This window comes from Macaca mulatta, chromosome 3 (assembly GCF_049350105.2).
Source record: "Macaca mulatta isolate MMU2019108-1 chromosome 3, T2T-MMU8v2.0, whole genome shotgun sequence".
NCBI lineage: Eukaryota > Metazoa > Chordata > Mammalia > Primates > Cercopithecidae > Macaca > Macaca mulatta.
Window position 1 is genome coordinate 123,341,523 of NC_133408.1, and position 13,795 is coordinate 123,355,317.

At 39.0% G+C, this 13,795-nt stretch overlaps 1 protein-coding gene across 2 annotated transcripts in view; it reads right to left on the bottom strand.

Annotated features, from left to right (window-relative positions):
* The window catches only part of DYNC1I1 (dynein cytoplasmic 1 intermediate chain 1), a 317,872-nt gene that overhangs the window by 58,725 nt on the left and 245,352 nt on the right, over positions 1-13,795 (bottom strand). For both annotated transcript variants that reach the window (NM_001261582.1, XM_015134256.3), the window contains 4 exon segments: positions 1,436-1,580; positions 5,108-5,241; positions 8,088-8,201; positions 12,510-12,656. In NM_001261582.1, coding sequence (NP_001248511.1) covers positions 1,436-1,580; positions 5,108-5,241; positions 8,088-8,201; positions 12,510-12,656 — 540 coding nt within the window.

A 13,795-nucleotide genomic window follows, 5' to 3' on the forward strand; every position in this document is an offset into this window, starting at 1 on the left:
GTTCTTCCCCTGCTGTTCTCCAGTGCAGTGAATGCTACAACTCACCAGCTGCCCAGGTCATAAACCTAGGTTATCTGCTGATGACTCCCTCTCCTACCTTCCTTCTATCAAATCAATCACCAATTTCTGTGGCTTTTATCTCTTAAATGGTTCTCAAATTCACTTATTTCTCTCCATCTCAGACTACTGGTTTAAGTCAACGTTATTTCTTTCCTAGATTACTGCGCCTTCCTTCCAAGTGGTCTCTGCTTTTCTTCTTGCTCTCAAGCATGGACAGAATCACCTTTTATTTTATTTTATTTTGAGATGGAGTCTGGCTCTGTCGCCCAGGCTGGAACGCAGTGGCCCATCTCGGCTCACTGCAACCTCCGCCTCCCAGGTTCAAGCGATTTTCCTGCCTCAGCCTCCAGAGTAGCTGGGACTATGGACATGTGCCACCATACATGGCTAATTTTTGTATTTTTAGTAGAAATGGGGCTTTACCATGTTGGCCAGGCTGGTCTCAAATTTCTGACCTCAAGCGATCCACCCACCTTGGCCTCCCAAAATGCTGGGATTACAGATGTGAGCCACTGCTCCCGGCCAGAATTACCTTTTAAAATATAACATAGGGTCATTTGCCAGCTTAAAAACCTCCAACAGCTCACAATAAAAATAAACAACCAACCAACGAACCAAACAAAAAAAGAACCCAAGTCCCAAATCATATATTTCCATAGGTACATATGTAAGAAAGTAGATACCACCAAGCTCCAGAACATAGACATGAAACTGATAAAAGTTTGCCTCTGGGGAGGGGACTGAGGTGCAGGCAGTGAAGGGATGTTGTGGATGGGGTTGGGGTTGGTAGAGAAGGACTGCAGCTTTATCATTATTTGAATTGTTTGAATTTTTTATAATTAGAATGTTTTCAAGTATTACCTACATGTTTAAAAATAAGTGAAATGGGCCAGGTGTGGTGGCTCACGCTTGTAATCCCAGCACTTTGGGAGGCCGAGGAGGGCAGGTCACAAGGTCAGGAGATCGAGACCATGGTGAAACCCTGTCTCTACTAAAAATACAAAAAAATGAGCCTGGCATGGTGGTGGACGCCTGTAGTCCCAGCTACTCAGGAGGCTGAGGTAGGAGAATGGCGTGAACCCGGGAGGCGAAGCATGTAGTGAGCCAAGATCGGGCCACTGCACTCCAGCCTGGGTGACAGAGTGAGACTCTGTCTCAAAAAAATAAATAAATAAAAATGAAAATAAATAAATAAAAATAAAAATAAATAAGTAAAATGGACTAGCTCTGAGGCAGACTGGCCTCACCAGAAGGTATATGAATTCCCAGTGCCAGGTTGCCTGGAAGAGGCTTTAGGGACAACTGTTTCCAGGGAATGAAAAACCATCTTCAGCCCTTATAATATATCTGAGAATTTCAGTCAAGATATTCTTACCTTTGTGGTCCACAGTTTGACAGTCCAGTCAAATGATGATGTGACAAACAGGTGAGAAAAGTCGATTGGGCCCACTGCCATGTGGCAGTTAATTCCTGTCACTGGCCCTTGGTGACCTTCAAAGACCTCACCAATACCTGCTTTGCTGTAGGAAAAGCACACATGAGCAGAATTCCAGTGACCTCTGAAAAGCAGTGATTGCTTAAAAAACAAAACAAAATAAAAAAACCCCTCAACTCTGCATGATTACTTCTCCATAATTTAGAACAACCACACACCATCAAAATGAAATCATTTTTACAGTTATCCTGAAAGAAATTGTTTGCAAATATGTTACCGTAGTTTTGATTATTTAAAAACAATGTTGGGCAATGTAATCTTTATAAAATACAGAATTTAATATCAACATTTATTATTTAATTCCTTTTGCGGAATTCCTCAAAGCCTGTCATTGTTGATGCAGTTATTTTAATGGAAACAAATACACTTCAGTCTCAGAAGCTTTTATATTTATAAGATTATTTTATTCTTGAGATAGCATTTTGCACATGGTCTGCTTTATCTTCTTTTGGGGAGCCTACTGACTATAAAACTCCATCTATCCTTGAAGAAACAATCATTTTTTTTTTTTGAGGAAATTTCTTAAATTAAGTTAACATAGTTAAAAATGTAACACTTTGTGGAAACCCTTGTCACCACAAAATAATGCACATAATTTAAATATAATATGGAGAAAATAATGTTTTCTCTTTACTGAAAACAGAAGAGAGATTTACAAATCCTTTGTAAATTCCATATGGGCAGGTATCTTGTCTTTCTTCTTGCCAAGTGTCTGGCATATAGTAAGTGCTCAATATATTTGTTGAATAAGCTAGCTAATATAAAAACAGACAAACTTATGTCTCAGTCCTTTTTTAAGAGAGAAGCACGTTTGAGAAATAATGATAGACATTTAAAAAATTACACACCGACAAATATTGCTTATTTAACTAAGCTGGTATTATTTGCAGTCCTCTATTATCACTTAGTATTCTGCATGCAATCATATACAATTAGGAAGATGTGAGAAAACATACCACAAATGCTGTATTTAAAATATTCATGTGCACAAGTGTATAAATATGACAAATACGTAGGAATTGTAGAATCCTAATATTATGTCACTAAGAATAAAAGTGAGTTCAGTTATTAAAACGTTTGGGCCTCTGGAGCACCAATAAATGTCAATGTGCTTAGCAAAATTTGGAATCATGAGCAAAGTGTGGCAGTGCGTGTTCCATGTAACAGGCACTCAAAAATTACGCCCAGTGAAACTGCTAACAGCAGTTCCACACATGATCATTTAAATTTGTTCTAATGAACCTGAGGAACTGATCTTTGAAGTGGCCCCTGTTGAGACTCCACTTGCTCTTAACAGCATCCTGAAAGGGTTTATAGGGTGCAAAATGAGGACCTTGTTTAATTTATGGAAGTGGATTTGCACCTTCTCTATGTTAGGTGAAAAATAACAATCCCCTGCTTCTCCCCCATTTAGAATGACTACAAAGCCAATGCCTGCTATGTTACAATTTTACTAAGGTCTGTATTTTCTATTTCAGATGGATGGACCAATGTAAAAGCAAAATTAAGCTTGTAAAAAGATTTGTGGTGTGTGCCACAGGGACCCTTCTTTTGAACCAAAGTGCATATTCTGATAGTGCTTAAAAAGTACAATAGCCACAGAACAAGAATGTTCATCATGTAAGATGTTATTCACTTTATAGCAATGAAAAAAATCTGGAAATTATCAATGAATGTATTCTATAGCCTTTGCAGATAATTAAGGACCTAGGTAAAACCATGGGTTAAGTCAACTGAACCTATGCCCTGTTGATTCTAATACACATATAGATAAAGCTGTGACTCCAGGTCTGGCCTATTATACTCTCTATGCCTCTAGTGCCACTAGACATTCTACTCATGCTCCAGATGTTTGTGTATTTATCTTTCCCACTGTCATCAGTTTTTTTGAAGAGAGAAACCAGGCTTACACGACGTCTGCAGGCCTTGTAGCACCTAACAATGCACTTTGCTCAAAGTAGGCATACAACAAATGTATTTATAAATGAATAACTTTATCAAATTTTTTTATGCTTTGATAAAGCTTTAATGTGTGGTTCTAGCCAGCTTTTATGAAGGAGGATCATTGGGAATGGACTGTGAGGCATATCTTCCTAAATCATGTTTGAATCATGTGAGGGGGCAAATACTGCTTGTTTCTATGTGCAGAACAGCAGGGACATCACAGCTTGTATAGTTTGAATGGAAAAAGTCACACAGCTGAGCCATGGATGCTTGTTATTTCTACAGATCACAGAAACACAGGGATATGAGCTTGGAACAATTTGTGGTTCTTCATTAAATCTTAATAGCCTGGGATGAGTGCAAGAGATGAAAAAAAATAAATACATGGAATAAGAACTACTAAATTAAAACAGAAATTAAGCACCGATGTGAACATAGTGACCCTTTCAAAAGATGTGAGGTCAACTGTTAAGTTTTGCATGCAATTTTACAATCTAGTCCAAACTAGTGGATTCCACTTTATACTGACAACTCTCTCTTCCAGGGGCATTGTGAATCTCTCAGTTAAGGCAGAGTTCTTATCTATCACGTGGGAACTGCATGGCGGTTTGTGTGACTCACTCTGTTCTGATCCCTCTGACTGGGAGGAAGGGTTTTAAGGCAGTTCTCTAGATTGTATGGATTACATTATATATCATTTCTTTATCATTTCTTTATCCCCAATATATATTATTAGCTCCACACTTACTATGTCCTAGGTACTGTGCAGGAAATCAAAGATGAAATGGAAATAATGTAGTACAAGAAAAATGGCAGATGAATGAACTAAAATATGATTAATGCTATTGTAGAAACATTAAAAAAATATGAAATTGTCAACTTGACAGCCGATAGTCCTATCCCACTTATTCTACTTTAATTTTCTCCATAGCACTTATCATCCTAAACTATATATTTATTTGCTTATTAGTAGTTTACCCTCAACTAGAATATGAACTCTAAGTCTGTCTTGTTCTTTAATGTATCCTTTTGATGGTGCCTGGCACATGGTAGGTTCTTAGTAAATATTCCTTGGAAGAGTGAATGAATAAAATAAATGAAAATTCTATGGGACTTAAAAGTGGGAGTGGTTTTCTTTGCTCAAGAGTCAGGAAAGGTTTCACATGGAATGATCTCTGTGCTGACTCTTGAATGATGAGGAGGAATTAACAGGCCAAGAAGGGAGAAGTGCTAGACCTGGTAAAAGAAGTTGAGTATACAAACTCAATGAAGCAAGGAGGGATAAGAAATATTTGGGGATTGTTATCTCTGATGGGCACATGTCTAGACCCTGAAGGTATGCAGAGATGCTGGGAAGGTGCCAGTGGTCTCTTATGATATGCTCAGAAGCTTCAGTGGTTTTCCCTTAAGGCAGTGTGAACCACCATAGACTTATGAACAGCTAATGACCAGAGCAGATGTAGCTCTTTAAGATAATGAAGACTTGAAGTTGTGCTTTCCATTTTTTCAGAGATGTTTTCTCATAATGCAAGGTGGTTAAAATCCAGAATGTGATAACAGACTTTCGGAAATGAAGAACATATCATCAGTAAGGAAACAGAAAATCACCTTCCATGACGACAAGCCGTGTAGACTGTACCTTCCTCGCTGCCAACCACGAAGTTATTGACATCTCCTGTTGGGAAAGCCATTCCAGTAACAGCGACAGACTTGGACTTATTGTACACCAGCTCCATGCTCTCCTACCAAAACATGGTGTGGTTACATTTCCATCTGTCAACTCCTTGCCATGCCAAAGATAGCACGGAAAAATCATTTGGCTAAATCGTCTGTTTGCTTTTCACACAGCGTTACAAAAGACCCCGGCTGTGCCAGAAACCATGCTTTACTGCCCCTGACATTCATGCTTCTGTGGATCTCTGGTTTCAGGCCGGCTGGATTTCATCAGCATGTGCTGCTGCTTCTTAAGTCAGGCAGAGATGACAGGTGAGAATTTTGAAACTAATGGTGCAGAAACTAAAGATAATACTGTAATGGTTACACTTGTCAGCTCCAGGCTTTAATAAAACACACAATACCCTTGTATTTACAAACATTTTCAAAATCAATTGTTCGTGAGAATACACATGTATTAATATCAGATGTACTAAGCACATTTGTCAAAGCAGGAGTATGTGTCCTCCATGGACTAAAACCAGAAAGTTGTCACTCAGGTCATAAAAACCAGATTTCAACAGGGACTAGATTTCATGCAGGGCAGCCACTGGGTGAATAGGCTATAAGCCTGAAAAGAACAATATTTAAATATGTATTTAAAATAGCAAATGGAAGTCTTTCTTTTATATAATATGATTTTTTAATTGAGAATTAAAGATTCCTAATCTTAAAAGATATACTGCTGATTAAGTTTAATGACAGAAAAGAATAATCAATTATAACTAATATCCCTGAGTATTTCTGGCTATTTATATCAAATAGCCTATTTTGTGTGTCTCAAATAATTAAAAAAAAATCATTCTGAGGTATCATATCATTATAGTTGCTTGAGAGTTTAGTCTTTCTTGTGCAAATGGACGACCATTTAGGCCAAGGAGTCCATTAAATTGAAAGTGCAAGCTAACAGTCTAAGTAGCACAGACAAATTCTGATCCTGTGACGTGTTCAAAGTTTGTGATATCCATGCATAGGGAGCACATCAGCAACTGGGATAAGGGAGAGGATGCTGTGACTATGTCATACAGAAAACTGGATCATCCAGTGATCTGCTTCACCACTAAAATTAGCAACAAGGAAGGAAAAGTCCCTTTACCCATTTGGGAGAGAGAAAAACCAGGACAACTGTTAGATACCCCTATTCCTCCCTGCCATCCATGGAAACCATGTCATGAAATCTTCCATCTTTGTATAGACACAGGAGTCTGTAGCATGCTAAAACTAATACAAATAGACTTAGAACCAACATACGACTGGTTTTAACCTAAACAAATAGGTGTAATGAGCAAAATGGGCAATTAAAAATTCCTAAATAGAGGGTTTGCTCTTATGTCTGTTTATAATCTCCAGGCTTTTAAAAGAAAACAAAACATTGCTGAGAATTTTAAGACAAAGCCATAAAATACGAATCCCTCCAGGCCTCTCTAATGTTAAAGATCAGCAAAAATAGAGGAACTTCAATTGTAAGCCACTCGTTAGCACTCTCTCTTTTTTCTTCCTAAAATTATTTTTAAAAACTTAGTATTCTTTACATCTGTATTTTGTGGAAACTTAAAGGAGGTTGGTTCTTCACAGTTTCCATATTTCCTTTTGTATATGTGTATGTGTGTGTGTATAATAAAATAATAGTTATTTTTTGAAGAGACAAAGTCTCACTCTGTCACCCAGACTGGAGTGCAGTGGTGTGATAATAGTTCACTGCAACCTCAAACTCCTGGGCTCAAGCAATCCTCCTGCCTGACCCTCCCAAGGAACTTGGACTACAGACATATGCTACCACACCCAGCTAATTTTTTAAGTTTTGGTAGAAAAACTAAAGCTGTGTTGCCTAGGCTGGTCTTGAACTCCTAGGCTCAAATGATTCTCCCACCTCGGCCTCCCAAAGTGCCGGGATTACAAGTGTGAAGCACCGTGCCCTGTCTCCTTATGTACATTTTGAAACTTTAACTTCTTATAAAATTGTGTGACAGACATTCTAGTGTTTTTATCCTGGGAAAGAATACGGGAATGTTAACATTGAGAATTATCTCCTAGATATCGTTTTGCAGTTTTCTTCATGTTTCCTTACATTTTGGTCAAAGGCTACAATGACTTCTTCTCTGTTATTTTTGGCTGCAGGATAGTGAATACTGTTTTTTCACACAAAGAAATATGGAAAAGTGTGTGTGTATGTGTTCATGTGTGTATATGTATGTCTTGTGTGTTTGTCTACATACGCATATCTTGCAAGTTGCATTTAGTTGCCTCCCTTTGACAGTCTCTCCCACTTCTATTCCTTTGTTTGGTTCCCATTGTTGCAATCAGTATTGGTTTGCAGACTTGGGAACTTTTTCATTTTTGACTTCTCATTTACTGAGCAAGGAATGACAGGAGCCATACTAACAAACATTCCAGAGGTGAAAACAGATGGTTTGATAAATTCTTCATAGACACAGGCTGTTGTCTAGGCCACAGATACAAGCAAGGGCTTGGATTTCTGTTTTGCTGGGTTACCTTCCCTCCAATGCAAGTACCCATAACGGATTGCTCTGCTGAGCTCCAACCTCGTTTGCATCTATTCAACAATGCTGTAGGGTAAGTACAATTCATACCATAGGTAACTTCCATAATTACTATGATTTAGAATGGATTATTTCATTTTCACTTGAAACTGACCTAAGGATTAATGTATTACAATAATTACATGATTTGTGGTAAAGGAAATGGGTTTTGGCTTCAAGAGAAGATTGCTGAAAGCAAGCCCTAGTCTTTCAAGTGCATCCATTGGTTTTAGCTCCTCTAGGATGTGAGGGTTTGGCTTTTAGGAACTATGTTCCATTAAGCAGGTATGTCTTTTAACCAGGATGGTGTTATGTGTAGGGAAAAACAAACCCACCTGTGGAGTTGAGAGCATGTCCAGGCTCCAGGAACACATTTTGCCATCAGTGGAGACAGTGATGAGGTTATGAGCATTCTGGGTCCCAACAACATTTACACAGTACACGGGATGCTGCAAAAACACAAACAAGGAGGATCAGACACAGATCCAAGAGGAAATGCTTACATTTGAGTGTCAAACACATTACTCTAAAACAAGGATTAAAGAGTGACATAATCCTATACTATAATACAAGCGTCAGGTCATTTGCTGCTTTTCATTTGAACCTGATTTCTTTCTAAAAGCTCTGGCAGCAACACATAATAGTGGAAATACTTACAAAGCTTCACCTTGTTCAGTCAGAATGCAATGCAGTGGAACAGAAGGAAGCTAGAACAAATGAGGTTTGATGGGGCAGAGGCAATGCAGGGAAGTGAATTTGGATTACTTGAACAAGTCTCCACTGCATAGTTTGGCTTCTAAGCTCAACAAGAGTGATGGAAAAAGACAGTCTTCAAAAGGGTAGAACTACTGACTTTTGGAAGGAATATATGTTACTAAATCTGGAGTTTAATGTGTTATAGTCACAATGCCAAACACTTGTTAACATTCTTTATACAAAGTGGTTAATATTCATACCATTTTAATCTGGGGGAGAGATACTGGTGGTGAGATTATTGGCACAGTGTACCTAGTGAGATAAAATTAGCTTCTTTTATGTTACTACAAAATCTAGGATAATAATATATTTATTTTTCAAAATACCATTTGCAGTAGTATAGAGGCTTAGATTTGGCCAGGGCATTGAGAAAGGTCATGTATACATCCCGGGAACCATACACAAGATGCTATAACCCTCTGTCATACTCTTGTGGGTTATCCCACTCTGCAGAATTCTAAACGGTAGGGTAAAATCATTTGCAGCTGTGTATTAGACACTAAATGGAAGGTTACCATGAGCAGAACCTACAGCAATTTGGGTTAGATTTCAGGCAGTTCAGCCATCAGTGGCCAAACCACACTTACTTGGTGCTTCTTTGTGTAAATAGCTGACAGTATAAGTCTTACCCTTGATGAGTTACTGTCCATAATACCTAGCCACAACTACAATGAAACAATATTTAATATTGGAAAGTTGATATTGTGTAAAGGATGGTTCCCAAACTATTATTATCATATAAACTGCTGGTCAGAAGGAGTGGTAATAATCATCTAACGTAGCTACTCATCTGCCTCAACCAAGAGGTCGTTCAAACTCTGCTTAAACACCTTCCTTAAAGGGCAGCCAATTTTCACAGTATCCTGGGGGAATTTTTTCTTCCACTAATGGGGATAAAGAAAGTTCAAGGAGATACTTTCAGTGCAGTGCCCTCTGGGACCAAACTAATCAAGTCAAAACAGTACAACTTTTTGAATATTTATAGACAGTTGTTCCCTATTACTCCTCTCCCTGCCAAATCTTTTCTTACCCAGACTGTCACTAATTCCCTCATCTGTTCCTTGGGTACCTGGTTTTCAAAACCTTCCCTATCTTGGTGAATCTCTTTTGAAAATGCTGTATTTTGTCTGAGTTCCTCTTTCAGTGAGGTTCTGAGAATCAAACAGAACTGTCTACCTATAATCTGACCAGCAGAATATAGAAATCTGGGTAGCATTGAATTATCACTTTTCATGTGATAAAAAAATATGCCTGCATTTAATGCATGCTAAGATTACATCTGCTTTTTTGACAATTATATTACCTATTTCCCCTATGCCGATGGATAGTCAGCTAAGTCCCTATGTCTTTCACACCATGTCCCTACTGAAACTTCCAAATGAATCAGCCTCAGTGGATCTGCACAGTGGTAAGTACAGCAGAGATCTGAAGCTAAATGTTATCCCAATCAATTCTCTAAGTATCAGGAGGGCTGATTGGTTGTGGGATTGTAGGCAATGCTCTTTCCCAAGTCTCTGGTGCATGCAGAGCCCGAGGCGGTGTATTATCAAGACCAGAGCCACATAGCATGCTAACCTCTGTGTGGAAATCCAATGGAAGATTGGATGTAACAAATTTTCACCTGAAAATGGTATAGACTTAGTAAAACTGAAGAATGGGAAGGCAGGGTCCAAATACTGTTATGAAACTGAAATCCATCTTGTTTTTCAACAAGAGTCCAGTGGGGCTTCTTTGATAACCACTGAGCATCAACGCAAATCATTAAACACTAACAGATTAAGACTCAGAAAGGTCCAGCAGAGAAAGAAAGCAAGTCTAGAAGAATAATAGAGCCAGGTGCCCGGAGAAAGAGCGTGTGTGGCAGCCCCTCCCAGGCTTTAATCAGCAGTACTGGCCTGTGCTTCCATGAGTAATAAAACTCAGTTTAAAAGAAAAAAGAGGTGTAATGAAACCAAAACAGAAGCAGACACTGGGGCATGCTTACACACACACACACACACACACACACAACTCTACCATTAAGGAAGAAAAAAGCTACAGTACACCTAATTTTTCCAGTATAGATGCCAGATTGTTTTTATTTATTTTGGAAATAAACTTACTGTGCGCCTGAAGGATTTTGTTTTACTTATGATTTCCTGTTGTCCCATATGCATATGTGTGGTGGGTGTGAAAGGAAATTAGTGAGTAATCTGTGTTGGGCCTCTTTTTCCTTTTTGATCCTGGTACCAATCAGCCAGCCAATAGTGAAAGTTGAAAGACAGTCACAAAATTAACTGCTCACTTTTAGCTATAGATTAGAAAAAACAAACAAACAAACAAACAAAAAACCCCAAAATAACAACAACAACAAAAACACACAGCAAAAGAGAAAGGTGGACAAGTTTTTTTTCTTTTTTTTTCTTTTTTCTTTTTTTTAAGAGGAAATCTCCCTCTGTCACCCAGCCTGCAGTGCAGTGGTACAATCTTGGCTCACTGCCACCTCTGCCTCCCGGTTTCAAGCGATTCTTATGCCTCAGCCTCCCAAGAAGCAGGGATTACAGGCGTGCACCACCACACCCAGCTACTTTTTGTATTTTTAGTAGAGACAGTGTTTCTCCATGTTGGCCAGCCTGATCTCGAACCCCTGGCCTCAAATCTCGGCCTCCCAAAATGCTGGCAGTAGAGGTGTGAGCCACCATGCCTGGCTTATTTTATTTTCCAATGGAAATAACATCAGTAAGTTTGATAATAATAGTATTTTAGTTGTGATGATCACACTCTAAGTTACTTGCAAAAGAAATGTTAATTCTTTGAAAGAGTTCCTGGGTTTGAATTTTCCCCAAAACCTTACTGCTAAATGTTTTAACATTTGGATTTACAACTTTGGAAATTTCAGAAGGTACGTTCAGAAACACACCAGCCATCCAAACAGGGCCAAGACATGGTTTCACAGTACTTTGCCAAACACCTGCATCAAGCCCATCTTCTCCTGGGCCACAATTTTCTGTTATTAGTTGGGGGAAATGAGGTAGGCAAGAGCAATTTCCCAAGATTCCCAAGAACTAGTTTCACATGCATGTGTCTTTGGCCCCAGTCAATCAGAATTGGGGCTGACTTGGTATTTGTCATTTCCCATTGATAATCTTACAAGAGCGGGAGAATTTTCCTCCTCATGGACTTAGCTAAACAGCTGGCAGTCCTTTTTCATGCCAGAGTGCTTTTGAGGCCAGCATATGAAACAAATGCAGCAAGCGCATTAAGGAAATTGAAAACAAGAGTAGAGCTGTATCCTTGGGCATAATTTGGGCATTTCAGAGAAAGAACATCAGTTACCCTGAGTGTCAAGGTAGCAAGGATTGATGGAGACACGCCTGTCTTCTCATTCCTCTGAACAATTGCTGTACACACCTGTCATTCTCTTAAAGGAAATGACAGAGTAGTTGTCTTATGAACACTTATACTGAACCTCTTCTACTAAATTATGGGTAATGGTTTTGAGATGTTGACTTTTAACCCCAAGGATTATATTGTCACTGTAGACTTTATGTTGAGACTTACACTACACATTCCAGAATTTAAAGTCAAAGTACTCGCTCAAATCACAAATGGAAAAGGCCTGTTGGCAAAAGTCCTGTATATCATCCCTTGACGTGAAATCCTTACTCTTCAGGATCTATTTGAAAATACATGTTTCCACCTTATAATGTAAATGCATAGGGTTTCTTTGGGAAAACAATTCCACAGATGCCTCGTCCAAGGTTTCTCTTCACTGGTGGCCTTTGGGAGAGCCAAGGAGATCCTCCCTACATCCTAACACATGTACGTTATTAAGAGACATACCTAAAGCCAGTGATTCCTTCATCTACTTTTCACTTAACTTTTAGTTGGTCAGGATTCAATCATAATAAAGTAGCTCCTCCCAACTTGGCATTACTGAAAACATCCATACTTTTTGAGTAGAGTTATTTTCTCTTTCAAGGCCTGGTGGCTCATAGGGATATGGCAAAAATTTGCATTACCGTGTGTGCAGCAGCTGATAAGGGTGTCCGCTGCACCGGAGTCCTTCGATGACTGCGATTGTCCCAGAGAACAATCTGGCCCGAGTAAGTCCCACCAACCACCAAGTTAGGATGGAAACGGGCAAAGCAGACTGACATCACAGAGGACTGTCAGGGAAAAGGAGAGAGAAAGAGATGCACTGTGAAATGGTTGTAGATGGCTTGTTTCTTCCTGAAAACAGTTCATCACATAAACTCAATACATCCTGGAAAACAAAAAGCAATTTAAAGCTGGGACTGTAAAAGTGCATAGTTACTAAGAAATTTTGTATATAGGCACGGGACTTTCTTGGAGAGGCAGACCAATGGTTACTCCTTGCAATCTGAAATTTTAAGTCCTGTCCATTTTATTAAGTAGGCATAAAACCTATCTTAAGTACATCATTGTTTTGTGGTCTGTAAAGCTTGCTTTATGGACATTTCCCATTTGTCACATAAAATTGCAACAGAACTAATATTAATTCTCCACTAAAGCCTTTACGAAGCAATTTTTTACTTTGAGAGCATGGCCACGTCAAATTACACAATTTGCAGTGTTGGTAAAGGCAGAGTCATTCTAGCTTCAAGGGCTTTAAGATGAGGTCTTCGTTTTGTTTTTGCCTTAATGTAGACTTCCAGGAAGTATACTGACCTCAGACTGATCCAACCGACTCCTCCCAAAATTCCCTCACCTCCCATGGGCATTCTTCCTGACCTTAATTCTGCCCACTGCAGAAAATTCTGAATGTTATTCCTTGCCTATTTTAACAAACAACCAGAAATGGATTTCAGTCCAGCTCTCCCATGGTCTGTCATAGTCTGTCACAAATGTGGTTTCTGAAGCCCCACAAAAGACTACTGGGCACTACATTTTGTAGGAAATTACTTAGCTGACATAGAACCATAATGCACTTAGAGTCAGACAAGTTACTGTTCCACATCTGCTAAGTCCATTTTGATTCCTACAGTACTTTTCATATTTGCATTTATAAGCTAAAGTAATTGTTTTTAGTCAATACATTTCATGCCTTAATTAAATTAAACGAAGTCACTGAGAACTTACCATGTGTAAAGAAGGCATTTTACCAGGAATGGTAGGAATAAAAGGGTGGTCATTGCCCTCAGCAAATTTGTGCTCTGGGAAAGGGAACTAAAAAACATGGATGCAGATGAACAGATGGGCTACTAGTCCATACGGTGCCTTTGTGGAAAACAGAAAAAGGTATCCTCTGCAGAAACACAGTCGTATGGGCAGGTGCACGCCTTGG